The 16,874-nt window shown below is 40.2% G+C and overlaps 1 protein-coding gene across 26 annotated transcripts in view; it reads right to left on the bottom strand.

Moving 5' to 3' along the window:
- The window catches only part of CADPS (calcium dependent secretion activator), an 807,294-nt gene that overhangs the window by 127,514 nt on the left and 662,906 nt on the right, over nt 1-16,874 (bottom strand). For 22 of the 26 annotated variants that reach the window (XM_081524495.1, XM_081524498.1, XM_081524494.1 and 19 more), the window contains 2 exons: nt 16,173-16,309; nt 12,597-12,784 (listed from right to left, as the gene is read on the bottom strand). In XM_081524495.1, the coding sequence (XP_081380621.1) occupies nt 12,597-12,784; nt 16,173-16,309 (325 nt within the window). Of the gene's footprint in view, nt 1-10,391; nt 10,551-12,596; nt 12,785-16,172; nt 16,310-16,874 lie in introns of all 26 variants that reach the window. The other 4 variants (XM_081524519.1, XM_081524520.1, XM_081524496.1 and 1 more) reach the window with 2 other exon arrangements.

Here is a 16,874-nt window from a genome sequence, read left to right as displayed (position 1 = left end):
CTGTAGTTAAACCTCAGGATGAAACCATTGGCCCCACAAAATACATGTGACACTTTCTGCAGTAACATCTCATGTGTCTGTTATAATCTAAAACTTCCTTTGGCTATGGCTTTTGGATTTTGTTTACACAAAATTCAGCTTGCTAATGCACTGAATACACATTTATACAGTCGTTGTGTGTGCATACCTACAATCAGTCTGGGAAAAGTTGAGCCATTTTAAGCATTTTGTTTCTTAGTGGGGAATTAAGCCAGAGAAAAATGCTTTAAATATAAGGCACAATTCAGAGAGGAGTTTATAGATCACCTAGAAAAGCCTGAAAACCATTTCACATAGGCAGCCAGAGATGTCTATGGCCATTACTAGGAAATAAACCTCTGTGTGAAGAATATCATTCCTTCCTTACCCAACAAGCCTTCTAAGGCAATTAGACAATTAGGAAGCAGCTCTCAGATTTGTGTTTGAGATGATAAAAACTGAACATTTAGTATGTACCTGGCTTTCTTGTAATTCTCACTATAAATGGCACTATAAACATAACATTTGTGATGTTTTTCCACTTTTGTTTTAATGATTCACATTTATAATTATTAAATGTATCAGATGGCAGTTTCCATGTCTCCTTGGACTACTTTGTGAGCACTGTTAATCTCCCTATTCAAAAAAGGTAAACAATGAAAAATTATTGTTATCTTTTCTTAAATTTGCTTCTTAATCACCTATGTCAGTGTGAACACTTTCATTTTAAAATAAATGAAACAAACTAATCTGAGTCTGTAAGACACACAGTGCAGAGTTCACCAACAAAAACAGGTGATAAAACACATCGAGATTTAGACATCCAATGTATATTTATTTGTAATTGCCAGAACTGCCCTGAAATGATGCTGGTGATGGAGGATGTTATTTTACAAATCGAGGGAGAGAAATGCAGGAATAATAGAATTTGTCTGAGATCACAGATTGTCACTCTATCAGTTAAAAAGCAAAAACAACCTTGGCTGCATTGATTTCTCATAGTTTTTGAAAATTCTGTCCAACATTAATTTCTTTTCCATTAACCCCTATAATTCATCAATGTTAACTGTACAGGTTTACATGGATCTACTAACTGAAAAATCCTGTTCAATATTCTTGGGAACATGGTTCTCCCAGAAGCAATAAAATACTTTCCCTAGAACAGTGGCCACACGAGCCTGTCTTAGAATCACACAGAAAGCCTGTGAGATCTCAGACTGCGGGGCTACCTCAGACTGTGGGTGTGTGGGGGTACGATGTAGGGGGGGACCTGAGAACTGGCCTTTCTAACAAGTTCCCTGGTCCTGCTGGTTTGGAGAACCTTACTTTAAGAACCTCTGCCTCAGAGAGCAAGAAAATATTTGGTGGGTGGCCGAATACATGAAAGGGTATTTTGGTTCAGGGTTCCTCATTTCTCTTGGATTAGAGTGAATCTGGAACCAGAGATTTTCTCTAAGAAGTACACAGTCCACTTAACGAAGCTAGCAACCCCTTCCAAAAATGGCATTTGCACTGTTTCCAAGGTGCCATTCCAAGCAGTTCTGGTTGCAAAATAAACAGAAGAACTGTACTGGTGTTGCTCAGAAGCCATGCTTTTGTTTCTGTGTTCTAGAAACATTTGGGGGTGATTCTATAATTGTCATAAAACTGGCTCTGCATCCTGTTCTGCTCTCAATACTTCTAACACTTAAGGAATCAAAAAGAGAGAAGAGGAGGACTGAAGCTGGATCTTTACACTCCTACCTAGCAAATCCCAGGCTGAGATGTTTCTTCACTTAGGACACATGTCTAGGAGCCTGAATCCTCTGTTCTCTTGGATCCTATTACATTTTCTGCTGGTGTTTCTGTACTTCTTAGGGTCCACTGCCACTTCCTTAGGGCACCTAGATCTCCTTTGAAGGAATGCCCTTGGCTGCACTGTGCATAAACTGAGGTGCCTACTCTCCTGCTGTCAATGCTGAAGGCTTCGTACAGGCCAGCTCCTCCCTTGGGTGGTCACTGGACATCTTAGTTGGACTATGAACTACACTCAGCCAACTGGACACTCTTTTCTGGAACTTTTACATCAAATAAATGATGCAAAGATAAAAGAAACAGGTGGGGTTTGCTCACGCCAGCAGCTGTGCCCTGCCCAGCCTGTCTCCCCATGTTCGTACTTCTTAATCTGTGACTGTACCTTAGAACCAGGAGAGAGCTTTGAGAAGTCCCAACCTCAACCTCTGACTCAGAGTGTCTGCATCGAGGCCTACACATTGCCAGTTTAAGTTCCCTAAGTTATTCTAATGTGCAGGTAGGATGGCATCATGGCTTTGATCCTGGTTCCTACTTTTCAGTCACTGCCTTGATTCCAGTTTCCCCTTCCCTTTCTTTGAGGTTCCTGGCATCATCCCAATAAACTTTCTTTTGCTTAGATTATAGAGAGTTAGTTTTTGCTCCTTATATCGAACTGATGTGCATGCATAAAGTACACATTCCCTCCTTTCCCATGTGCTCAATTTTAGTAGAAATGTTGATGTCTTTGAATCTAGCTTTACAAACACACACACACAACAAGGAAATGTGATCCCTGGTCACTGGTTCCACCTAGCTGCACACTGGCTAACCACTCACTTCTTGTATATCATGATCGCGCAAACTTGAGACAATATGCAGGTCAATTGCAGTCATTTTTGGAGCCCTGTTGAAGACTGGAAGCTCTCCCATCTGCAGGCCATCACTGGAGCTAGAAGTGGGTCTCTCGGGCCACAACAGACTATATTGCATCTGACACAGCAGGCATCTCCGGAATCCACCTTTCAAGTTTTTGGCAAACTGTTTTCTCACTGTCCTTCACAAAGTTGACATTTTCGGCAGCACGATAGGAAAGATGTCACGTCGGCTGCTCTTCAAGTTCTTGTCACAGTGGTTAGCACCAGTTCTGTCATCTTCATTCTCCTCACAGCCTCCCATCCTGAGCCATGTCACAAATAATAATACATCTAGAGTTGTGTTTTTCTGTTTTTTTTTAAATCAGATTAAAATGACCCTAACCCAGCTGCCCACACTTCAGAACTAGTAGTGCAAATTCTTCTTCCTTTACCCAAATGTTTCTGAGCTAGAGCTTGTTACTTAATGTCTACTGTAGGATTAATCCAATATGATTAAGCATGAGGCTTTTAATGTGAAAACACTTTATCTTGCTATTTGAAATTAAGTGTGAACAACTGAGGCAAAGAATTCAAACTACCTTGCGTTTTGTGAAAGTGAACTGACCTCTTTGGGATTGTTAAATTGTCATTAGACACCCAGGTGGGCACATGGAGTCCTAGCATTTAATTATTCTGCCAACAGGGTTCTCTATATTGAAAGCTGGGCCACAAAACCTCCATTTGGAAGGTAAGATATCTCTTCAAGAAGGTCAGGTTACTAAATTAATTTGAAACATATTGGATTAATTGATGGATGTGTTCTGATACTGCATCTATCTGGTAATCAAGTGCAGAATCCAGTGTGAAATGAAATGTGTGAATTCAACAAAAGGGGAAAGCGTGTCTGGTCCACCTCTCTGCATTCAGCCAGCTTTAAGCTCCAATCACTATCAACAAGGGGTAAAACTCCAGCTGAAGTGGGAATATACTTTCTCTCCAAATGCAAATGTCCACATATGCCGGTGCAGGCACCGTAAACATGATATATTCTCTCTCTCCAAATGGATGCATGCCTGCAGACCGCAGTATGGATCCATGAAAATGTCCTTAAACAAGCAAGATAACCGAATCCTGCTTGCTACAAAATTGTTCCAGCCCAGAAACATGAAAGCTGAAAGGGTCAGAGTGGAACAGAATATTTTAGTAGCTGTTCCTTGCAATGGTCCTTAAATAGAACATTCAGACTAAACACACACTCTTAACCTCTCTCTCTCTTTAAAAATTGACTTCTAGCAATTCTTAATCCTTACAACTTTCAAAATGACACTTTTGAATTTAATCCTATTGTGGAATATTTTCCTTTGTCTCTTTCAAGTGGTTAATAACTCCGCATTTAAGAACACCAACGCAGCACATCTCAGAAGGAGGCATCCCCACTTGCTCATCTGGATGTTTGTATAATCTCTAGGTTAATTATAAATTGTAATCGGGACTCTCACATCCTGTAGTCACTGCTTCATTATGAAAGCCCAGCCTTACCCTTTCCTTCTCCTCTCCCTCCAGCCCATGCCCTTTTCTAATTATGCCCTGATGCCCTGGGGCTCAGACACGCTGCTAAAACAAATATATCAAAGTGTTTGTATCACAAAGAGTAAGCTAGGAAGCAACAGCAACCAGTTTCTACAACATTACAAATGCATAGTGAAGATTCTTGAGACTGGTTTTAGTCAATTTGAGAAAGAGGTTAGACCAGGGCAAAAATACACAAGTCAGGTTTTTTGTGACTTGTTTACTGCTTTTCTAAATATGGAGCTAAAACCCAACAATATCAGAAGGTATCTTTACTCTCTTATAAGGATGGGGGTGATAGGAGTCTCTCCCTACTGAACAGTCTCAAAATGTGTAAGTTATTGGCACAAGGACATTAATCAAAGTGGCTTAGGCTCTGCCCAGGTGCTGAGTGAAGCAAGAGCCCCAGAGATGATTAGAAAAATGATATAAAATGTATGCATTGTGGGAGAGTGCATATTTCTTTCTCTAGAGAAGGACCGATTTCTAAAACTTTTACTACATAGATTTTTCTTTTTGAGGACTAAGCGAAGAGATGAGTTTCTTTATTTATAGACAAGCAAAGATACATCTAGGTTTTAAATTCTACCTTGAATACCCTATGACCTTACGTAGAGATTTCTGAGTGGTTCAGAGCAGTAACATCAGTGGTCAGAGGTTTTAGATATCACATCTACCCTAAAAAGGGTATGATATCTGAAAATATATTTTGTACCAATGAGCACAGCATGAGGACACACTAGTGGAATTTAAGGCAATGGCACCCCACTCCAGTACTCTTGCTTGGAAAATCCCATGGACGGAGGAGCCTGGTAGGCTGCAGTCCATAGGGTCGCTAAAAGTCGGACACGACTGAGCGGCTTCACTTTCACTTTTCCCTTTCATGCACTGGAGAAGGAAATGGCAACCCACTCCAGTATTCTTGCCTGGAGAATCCCAGGGACAGCGGAGTCTGGTGGGCTGCCGTCTATGGGGTCGCACAGAGTCGGACACGACTGAAGCGACTTAGCAGCAGCAGCAGCACATTGTTTGGATTTTTTGTTAAGCACCAATGGGATAGATATCCAGCACATTTTATATAAGATTTTATGTTTGAATTGGAAAATCTGCTATTCTCATGGGGCAAATTTCCTTCAGGAAGAGAGTCACATGGGTTAAAAGACAGCATAGAAGCTCTAGAGAGAATTTCTTCTTGGGATGCAGACTTTTACATGAAATATCTTTGGACTTTTGCCCTCCTCTCCTTCATCCGATTAGGTGAGGCTGGTTCATTAGGATTTAGAGAGTATGACACAGCCGCGTATGAGGCCAATACCACCCACCAGGAGCTGAGAGGCCAACCAGCCAGGTGCTCCTGTCCACAAGTGAGATAAGGCCTGTGTCAGCATGTAACGTGGGACCAGGAGTGTGAATGTCACTGTCACCCCCCACCCACGCCTGCCTGCTACCAAACTGCTGCATTCACAGGCTGATAAAAACAGAACTACCCTGCTATCATCTTTTCTCTCTCTTTTGGGGAGGGAGAGTTAGAAAGCACCAGACATAATGTCCTGATGGCTGTATGTGCGTGTAACACAGAGAGAAAGGGAGGAAGGAAAGGAGGGAAGGATATACTGGAGAAAAAAGGAAAAAATAAATACATATGCAAAATGACTCATTTACTTCTAGGTAGGCATTCCCCTCACAATAAATAAAGGCAACCATGATATGACATGGACTGGAAGTAAGGGACCCACACTGGAGGCAAGGATATGGACAATAAAGCAAGTGCTGTGGTCCAGGGGAGAGAAGATAGAGACCTGAACCCTGGCAGTGGTACTGAAGATAAGGAGAAATACGCAGATTTGAGAGAGATGTAAAAGCATTGGCAGGGCACAGTAACTAAATCCCTGTCATGTGCTGAGGAAAGAGACATCAAGGACTGCTCCCAAGATTTTGTCTTGGGCAAACGGGTGGGTGGAACCACTCACTGACTTAGAAATAGGAGTAACAGGAGAAAAGTGAGTTCCATCTGAGTGCTCAGTTACTTAGCCACAGGGATCACATGGTTTCTGCACACAAGCAGCACCTTGGCTTCAAATGCATCTCCCAAAAGAATCCTTGGACACATTTTCAGAGATTTTTAGGACTCATGCCCTCTTACATCTGCTTACAGACGCATTAATCTATGCAGCTTACTTTGGATTGGGGCGGTTGGCATTATGGATTTGTTAATTGCTGATACAATGTACTTTCTCTGCAGGCCATATGTGAAGAGCAGCACTGGCATTCAAGAAATGTTAAATAATAATGTAAATGAGAAAATTTCCGATCCCAATAATAAAGGGATCCAAGGAACATTGACGCAACTTGCAATCATCAGAGCTGTTTGATTGCCTTGTCACTGTGGGACAGTGACCAAAGTGATGTTAATCTAAATGTCATCTAGAAAGAAGACTAAAAATATTATGGTGAAAATTAAGTACTGCAACCATAGGAGCTGATTTAAAAATTAGAAGATATAGCGATTTACATCTGTGGATTTGATGATCGCCAAGAGCAACCAGCTGAACATACTCACATTTTCCTTTTCTTTCCCTTCTCTCTTTGCAAAAATGGGTTCAGTTTTAAAGAGCCAGTTCAAACTAATGTTCCCTCAATCAATGGTTCTTAAATGCAGCTACATATAAGGGTTTAAAATCAAGATGCTTACGTCATATCCTAGACTAAATCGAATCTCTGCTGGTGGGGCTGAGGCATCATTTTTTTAGGCTCTTAAAGTGATTCCAATGTGCAGCTAAGTTTGACCACCAAGGTCTTGAATAAGTAGGATCTGAAGACCAAATGCCTTAGAAATACCTGGGGAGGAAATGATTAAAAAGGGTAGATGCCTGGCACCATCGAAGACTTGCTGAACCAAATTATTTGAAGATGGGACCTCATTCTCTCCATTTTTACAAGTTCCCCATGTGATTTCTGTGACAACCCCTGCACAAGCTGAACATCAGTGTCATGCCTTTAGACACAGAATATGTCTGTATAAAAGAAACCAAAATCCAAATAAAAAGGAGAAATTTCATCCCAACACCTGGAAGTTTGATGTTCTGGGTTTTGTTTGCAGGGGGCTGCCCTGTGCACTGTAGGATCTTTAGAAACATTCCAGGCCTCTACCCACTAGATGACAACAGCACCACAAAGTGACAATCCAAATGTCTCCAGACATCGCCAAATGTCCCTTGGGGAAGAGATCACCCCAAGTCAAGAATCTAAAAGATTCCAGACATGTTGATGGTTCCATTATCTTCCACTGCTTGGAATCATGAACAGTGAAATTGACCAGGTATGTCTACTCTGGTTAGATGTTCTGGATTCAAGCAGGCATAGTGTTAGGCGTCCCAGGTGGCACAGTGGTAAAGAATCTGCCTGCCAATGCAGGAGATGTGGGTTTGATCCCTGGGTCGAGAAGATTCCCTGGAGAAGGAAATGGCAAGCCAGTCCAGTAGTCTTGCCTAGGAAATCCCACAGACAGAGGAGTCTTGCGGGTTTCAGTCCATGGGGTTGCAAAAGTGAGAGACATAACTTAGGGACTAACAACAATTACAGGCCTAGTGTCTCACAAAGATGTAGCACAGGCTTTCAGAGAAGATGGGATAAACTCAGTCACCAGCACCTGAGTGATAACTAATGATGTCTAGCTGCAGCAGGGCTGGGCTCTGCCTCCATGTTTGGGGCTGCTGAGTTATTAATTGGTGAAAAAATTAATAACTGGACAAAAACTACTTTTTACCTAATCTAAAGTTGGTTGTGAGATGACAATAGGAATGGGATCTATTGTTGAGTTAAATTCAGTTAAAGGGCAATTTGTTTCTATGGGTCATGAATTCCTTCTTACTGTAAGTCAAAGACGACATAACCTGTACACATGCAAACAGTGTTCACCCTGGTGAGAGAGGTAGGAAAATATTTTCCAGTGTTAATTGGTGCTCAAAGGAACCTCTCCTCTAGGTGGCCCTAAGCTCCAGATACACTCTTTTTCTACAAGGTCAAAATCACCAGGTGGGCCAGACTGACTGTAGACATCTTCAGGACAAAAATGGAAAAGTCTTTAATTAATTCAGATGGCTGCTACAGTAAGTCACCTGGAAGTGTTGAAACTCATATCCAATGGGCTGAATTTGCATCTCATACCATATAGAGTGCTAATGCTGGGCAGGTAATAAGGCAGAGAAGTTACGAATCCAAGCTCCAAAGATAGAACGACCATGGTGACAGTAATAATAATACAGATCTCACAGTGATGCAATAAGGATAAAGTGAAATAATATATGTAAATAGCACTTCACACAGTACATTGCATATAAGTAAACACATTAAATGGTGACAAGTATCCTTATTTTAATTACACTTTATTTATGAAATCTAACAATGGTCTATTTAACTTGTTATTATAGCCCATGGAAGATAATCTTAGAGGTTGATGGAGTATAACAGATGCTATGATTCTATGTGCTCATTTTGCAGATGAGAAAACTGAGGCACCAAAATGAGATATGATCATCTTAGATTTATGCAGAATAGGCTCTAATACTCAGATCTTTAGAATCTACATACAGTGCTGATGTGGTACAAAGAAGAACTTTAGACTCAGAATATCTGAGTTTGCCACCTCAATTTTCAGACATTCAGTTTCATCATCTTCAAAATGGGTATAAAAGCACCTGACCTGAAAACGTTATAGCAAGTGACATGTATGGAGACAGGAATATATTAAAAGCATTTTGTAGACTGCAGAATACCACACTTAAGTACAGATATTTAAGATTATGATTTTTTCTTCCTTAAAAAAATAGCAAATATAGACCCTTACGTGTATAAGCCTCAAAGTACCACTCACAATCTTTTCTGGTAGTTTTTCATGGCACAGGAAACAGGTCAGGCTCCAGGAAGTGCAACCATTTGCTCTCTGCCCCGCTTCAGTGCTGATCATGCCAAACCCAGCACCCTGGACAGCAGCCAGAGAAGCCTCCTTTTCAGGCACCTACAATACTCTGCATTTTCTTACCGACTGCAAGCTACTTCTGCCCTGCACTCTGACCCACATAGGGAAACACAAAAACTCCACTCCACTTCTCTCTGTGTATACTGCAAGTTCAGAAGATGGGTGTTCCCATGAAATCGGGGCTTTCTTTTACCTTCACTATTAGCCTGGCATACAATGATCTACTGCCTGCTTCATTTTCTAGGAAGTGAAACTGGCCTTTTCATTTGGTCTGTCTACAGTGAACTCTATGAATTTTAGGACTTAGAAATTTTCAACTGAGCAAATTCATAGTGAAACATAGAGCATAGCTCCTGCGAACTTTGTGTCCTTTGGCAATGTCAGGGTCAGAACATCCATTTCAAAACCTCAACATGAAACTTTAAAATGTCAGTGTTAATTTGGGGCAAGATAGGGAAGGTGAAGAAGGACATAGGGATAATGCTGGATATAACTGTACACCTACTTTATTTATTTTAAAAGGGAATAAAAGCCACCGATTCGCCATTTTACCAATTCACAAAGAGAACATCTAAAAGACACAGGAAACAAGAGAGGATAAACATAATTTTAGAACTTAAAAGTATTTTCAAGGTGACTTCATCATATAAATGATTCTATGAGGAGTCATTAATTTGGTGACAGACATTTCTTTGTGCCTTTATTATAAACAATTATTTGAACATGGATTACTTTCATGCAATAAATGAGAACTGAGAGGGTCTGCTGAAAATGATGGACCTACTATAAAGGTATAAATCCATTTTATGTCAACCAGTTTTATTTGCTCCTTAACCATAATTTCAAAATTATAAGTCATGGGTTGCTTATTATGAGTGACTTGTTAAGGTACCAGGCCCCTAACTAGATGCCACTAAAAAAAGCAATCTGACTCATGCTTCTGTTTACATATTGCTCGATTAGTTTTTTGCAATATGAACATGCTGTAAGAGTCACTAAATACCCAATTCAAATTTAGTCTTAATACATGATATTTTTGCCCATTGCTAGGGTTTTTTTTTTTAAAGTGCACCTTCAAACAGAGACTTCAGGAATACACAAAGCTTGCTGTTTGCTAAGGTTGAAATTCAGCATAGATGGGGAGAGGGAAAGGTCACAGACATCCCAAAACACAAGCCAATACACACAAAACATCTTACCTTTTAGGCTCTGGATTTGCCTGGGTTTTGGGATTTTTTCTTTTTTTGGATTCCTTTTTGGTATCTTTTTTAGCCTCTGGTTCAGATGGGGAGGGAGTTTTGCTCCCTTCAGGGTCTGTGTTTGGTGGCAGACCACCAAGGTACGCATGCATTTGTTGACTTTGGAGAGGGGGTGGTCGCATGGAGCATGCACAGAGTGTGGCCAGCCACGGGAGAATCAAGAGCACACATACATGCACAAACAAAAGAAAGAAAAAGAAGGATGCATCAAACAGCAAGAGCAAATGCATTCAAACTAAAATAATAAGCAAAAAAAAAAAGATGCAAACTTGCATAAGGAAAATCAGAACTGAAAAGAAAATAAGAAATCCAAAACTGTTTCCATGACAAGATGTATAAACCTAACTGTGAATCAAGTGGCAGTCTTACAATATGAAATCCAGACAATGTGTATCATAATTCATGATGATGTTTACCAGGGAGTTTACAAAAACACTTCATTATTTTATAACACTTCCTTATTCAGTAACATATGTAGAATACAGTGTGACAACCCAGAGAATATAATGCAACTTCTCTCTCTCTCTTTAAAGAATTCAATCCAAGAGGCTGTAACAGATAGTCATCAAAGTGTACATATTTATAAAAAGCAGAATTATGCAGAGATACTCCCCAGGTATCAGAGTTTTCATGAATATCTTTTATGCAAATGAAAGGTCATGTGCTGGGCTAGCAAACCTGGTAACAATGGGAGGTGATGAAAATCTTGTTGCCTGTTAAATATTCAAACCTACAGTGCTATTGTTACCCAGCTCTAAATGTTGAAGTTGCATCTCATAAAATCTACCAGCACTAGAGAGAGGAAAAACACAGAACCAACCCCACAGATATTCCAGAGTTGCATAGCTTGCAAAGATGACTGACACGGTTCTGATTTAAAAGAAAAAGTTGTCAATTCTAGATTCTCCCATGTAAGAATTTCCCCAGAGCAGCAAGTTTTTCACTGCAGGCTGGGTTTCTGAAGCCACCTAGTTTTCACTGGGTATGCCTTCCCTGACTATTGGTAGGGGTCAGTGGGGTAATGGAGGCTTGTCTTTATAGTAACGTGAGGCTACACACACTGGGATAGTAAACTGGCTGTGGCAGTGCAGAAATTTATTCCAGGTCTTCAGAGCCAAATGGTACCATTCTTAAGTTATCTGCTGCTTTTTGCATTATTCAGAACACGGATATTTTCCTCCAGGAGCTGAGCAACGTCTAAAGAAAGAAAGTACTTAGTATGAAGTTAGGAGAACTGATGTTCTGGTCTTGTCTGTAAAACCTATACACCAAAGGGGCTGCCTACACCATGATCTCTGAAGTTCCTCCCAGCTCTCTGGTTAAACTCAAAGTGTCATGATTATCTACGTCTCCCAGCATCACCTTGCTTGCTTCAGCCCTTGAATTTCCTCTGCCGAGCATTTGTACATGCTCCTCCTTTCGCCCAGAACCACTCAACTCCTACTTCAGTACTTGGCCCAAGCATGACTTCCTCAGGGAGACTCTCCCAGCATCCTGCCACCACATCTGAATCATGGTCCCTCATTAAATGCTACCATGGGATTTCATCCCTGTTTCTCAAAGAATCAATTTCTCTGTAACTCTGCCTTTGCTTGATGTCTAGTTTTTGCTCATCATGTATGCTGAAGGTGTACCAGAGTTCCTGACCTTCAGTAAGTAGCCATTTTTTATGAAATAAATGATAACAACAAAGACAAATATTTATTTAGCCCTTGCCATGTTCCAGGCATTGTGCTGAACCCTTTAAAATCCACTTACATTCTCTCAACAATCCCATGAAGATTCTATCTTCCCTGTTTTACAGATGAGAAGACAGTGGTAGAGAGTGTTTAATTACTACCCAGGGTCATGCTAGCAAATGGAGCAGCCATTATCTGAGTCTAGATTGTTCTAACTTCAGAGACCACTCTAGAAGTCCTGTTTGGCATTTTTGTTGAGACTCATAAAAGGAGAAGAAATTCAGACCTGTGTATATGTTCTTTGTGTTTGTGTGGCTGGTGTGTGTGTGTGTGCTCACATGTCTGTACTACTGAGCGAATAGGAATGGGTAGACTTAGAGATGACCCTAAGAGCAGAAACACCTGCAAACCACCACCAGCACCTCAAATATCTTTTTAAAAGGAATACCCCTGGACACGTGCCTACCTGTTCCCATGGACGTGGGATGCGCAAAAGGCGAAGCTATAGTGAAGGAGGGTGGGGTCGATCATGGCGCCGTTTTCTGCCCGTTCAAGCAAGTCTCTGAGGTAGCACAGATGTCGGTGACACCCTCGGACTCCGTTCCGGGCGCAGTACTCGTCTAGTACGAACACCTGGCCAGGACTGAACCAGCCCTGATGGGAGAATAAAGGAGAGACCTTCTTTCAAATATAGGTTTGGTTTATTTGGGAGAGAGCTCTACAGTCAGGGGTGACTGGAGAAGGGGGTTAAAAATAGCTGGAGCCAACACTTCCTGATTGCTTATTAAGCACCAGTCACTCTGTCACACACCATGTGTGCTAGCTGGTTTAGTCCTCACCAGAGCTCTATGAGGGAGGTGCTGCTTTCCCTTTTGGATGGATGGGAAATCTGAGCTCAGGGAGTACATGGAATTTCCCTAGTGTCCCACAGCTAGTAAGTTATGGTATGGATTAGCAGAGGGCAAGATTCCAGAAACAAGAGTCTCACCCACTGCTTTAACACTGAACCATAAACCCTACGCGCACTGGAGTGGGCTAGGGCAAAGTCTTGGTTACTGATAAGAGAAAATAATAACATTAATGCGTTAAATTGCTTTACCCTTGACAAGAGCTTTTAGTTGAGCCCATGGCGCCCTTGAGAAGTAGCCAGGGCAGGTTTATCTTTATTTCACAGATGAGGAAATGAAAATAAGAGCTCACAAATAATACAAAACAGTCAGGACTCAAACCCAGCTCTGTCTTCCTCCACATCTTCTGTATTTTTAATACTCTACAGCATTAACAAATACTAGGATTGGTCTACATTCATTCCAGGACTTCATAAATCCTTTCACTTTGGAAGAAATTTTTTTTTTTTTTTTAGATTTTAAAATGAAGATAATAACAGAACTTTCCAAAAAGAACAACGTGACTTTAAGTTCTCAAGTTGTGAATCATATAGGATTCAACTAAACTGAGAGGAGCTTCCTGTGCCTAGGCTGAGTGTTTTATATTCTCCCTGGCAGTTATTTGTTTTCTTATTATGTATTTGCGTGCTGCAGGACCACGCAAAACTCTGCTCTAAAAAAGAATTGGGCTGAAATCTCTGATGCAGAGCACATTAGGAGGTGCCATGGTATAGAAACTGCTGCCTCCACCAAGCACTTAAGAAAAAAACTGCTCAGTAAGGCCCAGTGACTTGCCACTCAAAGTTACTCTTGCGACAAGCCTGTAATGAAATCACTTCTTTCAGTCTGAGTACCTTTCTGAAGCCAGAAATAAAAATTGAGGTGGTAATCTGTAAGCTGGGAATTTAGGATGATCTTAAATATAAACTTAATTTTACTTTGAGGGTCTTCTCTGAGTCATCTTTTGAATATCCCTCTCCATCCTGGGAGAGAAAAGGCAAAAGGAGAAAGTGACTGGGTGGCAGGTAGAGGCCACAGAAGTGCAGCAAGGGAGGCCCCCGCAACACTCGGATCTCGGGCTAGGTATCCGGGGAATCTTCGATTGACAACATGCAGCTCAGCAATGCATCCGACGAAAGACGGCATCTTTCCTATTTCAAATGATAAGTTACTGCAGAGGGCGGGAGAGTAGTCGAGGCAGTGGGCTGCCCCTATAGGCAACTTCTTTGCCACTCCATCTGCTACCCCAAATGCTAAATCTTAGAAACAACACTGCTGTGAAAGATTAAAATATATTTTCTACGACTCAGATGACACCAAGTCTTTTGTAGATGCCAAAATAGCTGCTTTGAAAAGAGTTGAAGAAATATCAATTAGGAGCTCAGTCGAAGACACAGAAAAATTTATGTATCCCTGCTGGTCGGTCTCCAAAACTGACTGGAAAAAAAGACTGTAATAATGAGAAAATGGAATGTATGGAGGCAGGAGATGAGGTCCTCTTAATGGCTCCTATTTTCTGAAATTGGGGGATGACAATTAATACATATAGGTATACAAATGGGGAAAGAAACTATTTTACGCTATTCACAATTAATTTGGGGTTTTTAGGCCTGAATATGACCAGCAGAGAGCAAGCTTCAAAATTTCATTTCTGGTTTAATTTTTTAGAGGGCATTCACTTCTCAGTGATGAATTTCTTAGTGAAAAAGAAAACTGTTTCAAGAAAGTACGATTTGAAAAAAGTCTTGAAAATAATACGTCTCAAAAACATTCCTCAAAAGACTAGGAATTATATATAAAAGGAAACGATTTAAGTTCAGAGGCAAATTCTTACAAGTTTCATGAACACAATTTATAATTACGTGAATAATTACATAATCACAGAAAACACATTTGAGAAAAACTGCCTTGCAATGCAAGGTAAGCCTTTTTTTTTTTTTTAAGTCAAAATGATGTATTCCTTTTCAGTTTGGCAAAGTTCAGACTTCTGATAATGTGATTCTAAACCTGAGATAATCAATGAATCTTTTATGAGACAAACATTAATAAATTATTCCACATGATCCTGCTTCTGTTTTCTAGACTATTTTATCTGTCATTTTTATATTTTGGCTTTGGACATAGAACAAAAAAGAAATTTAAAAGAAAAATTGGAAAAGATTTAGGAGAAAGCCATCTCATTTAAAGAAAAAAACCCAGATTTTCATTATATTTATGTTGATATCAATAAAATGTTAACCTGAGTTAATTAATATTAACAATATACAGATATATTCATCTTAGTATGTGGAGTCAGAGATGAGGCTTTTCCTCTGTGTAAAGCCACTGTTTCCTTTCTCCTCACCTTTCCCATCTATAAAGTGGGATCAATAGTCTACCTTTAAGCAATAACTGTTTCTGGTTTGCAGAAGAAAATAAATTGAGTCTCTTTTAAACTGCATAGTATAAAGCCCAAAATGTATCTTCAGAAATCCAATAAAGACATAATAGCAGTCCTTTGCATTTAAATGATTTAAATCTAGGCTTAAAACAGGATTTTAAGAAATACCATGCTCTTGCGGGAGAGTTGGACTTCTAAACGTCTTAAGCACCATAAAAAAATTCCCTCAAAGGGTAAAAAAAAATGCTCTGAATACTATGTAGGGAAAAAAGCCACCCAAACAAACAAACCCAAACCCATTTAGCTCATGAAAGGGGAAGTGAACTTTATTGACAAATCATTTTAATCTTTAAAAATACAAACAAAAAGGACCCATTCATTTCCGAGACAGGAGCACAGGGTCTTATTATCTGGGGTGAGGTGGGAGGGGTATCTTGAAGACTAAGAAACCAAGGCAATTTTTACAAGTTCTCTACAAGTAGGTGCCAAACTCGATTATCCTCTTGAGAATATTTCTCATGTAGCAGCTGAAAAGGGGGAAGCTCAGATAGGGAGGCTGGGGAATTGGATCTGTCTCTACTGATAACTTCCTCCCGCTCTGTCTTCTTTCTTTGGTAAGGAAAACTATCTCAATCCAGGAAATCAAGAACACATTTATAATTGTTAAAGAGGCTCTGTAATGGAGAGAAGAGCTTCTGACACAAAGGTAGAGAAATATTTTATCTTTCAAAATGTTATTGCGTTTAAATTGCTGTAGACCAAAGAATATACTTGCCAGGCAAGAATAGGAATCATTAAGTCTGTGATCCAAAGTTAGGCGTTGCACCATCTCAAAGAGGGAAGCGTGGTCAAAGTTACAGGGGTTGGAAGAGATAAATTCATCCATGCCATGTTTTTGAGCTCTATCTGCGTCTGTTCATTTATACATGTAGAGAGAGACACAATTTAGAGAAACATCACATTTTCTTTGACATTTCAAATACACAGGAATTCACTAAGCATTACGAATGCTAGCTGTTTTCCTGTCGCCACCCACCAACATCCCCAAGATACTCTTTTTACCTCCCATTGTCAACTTGCATCACTTACTGGTGAGTTTATTGCATTTCGGCAAAAATATATTGGCATCAACATGTTTATCAAATGATCTCAACTCTAGTGCATTTATGTTGTTCTTGAAAAACTAAGCACACGACCATAACTTCGCCTGTGTTTCACCAAACACTGAAAGCAGATCGGATCTTTGCTTATAAAAGCCTATTTAGCTTTTCGATTTTTAATAGATTCTGCCATTCCAGTGGTTATGTCTAGAGCAATTTCTCTACAATTACTGGGATCATCTGGAAAAAAAGAGTTATGCTGATTCTCAGCAAAGTGACAATATTAGTATCCTCCCCTTTCAAATCCCCGTGGCCAATTTGGTTGCACAAAAGGTTTGGGTCCCCATCCTCCAAAATTAAAACAAAATAATAACAAA

This window comes from Giraffa tippelskirchi, chromosome 9, assembly GCF_054371585.1.
Source record: "Giraffa tippelskirchi isolate mGirTip1 chromosome 9, T2T-mGirTip1v1.2.pri, whole genome shotgun sequence".
Lineage (NCBI taxonomy): Eukaryota > Metazoa > Chordata > Mammalia > Artiodactyla > Giraffidae > Giraffa > Giraffa tippelskirchi.
Note: the sequence above shows the minus strand (reverse complement) of the source record. Positions and strands in the feature narration are given on the sequence as shown.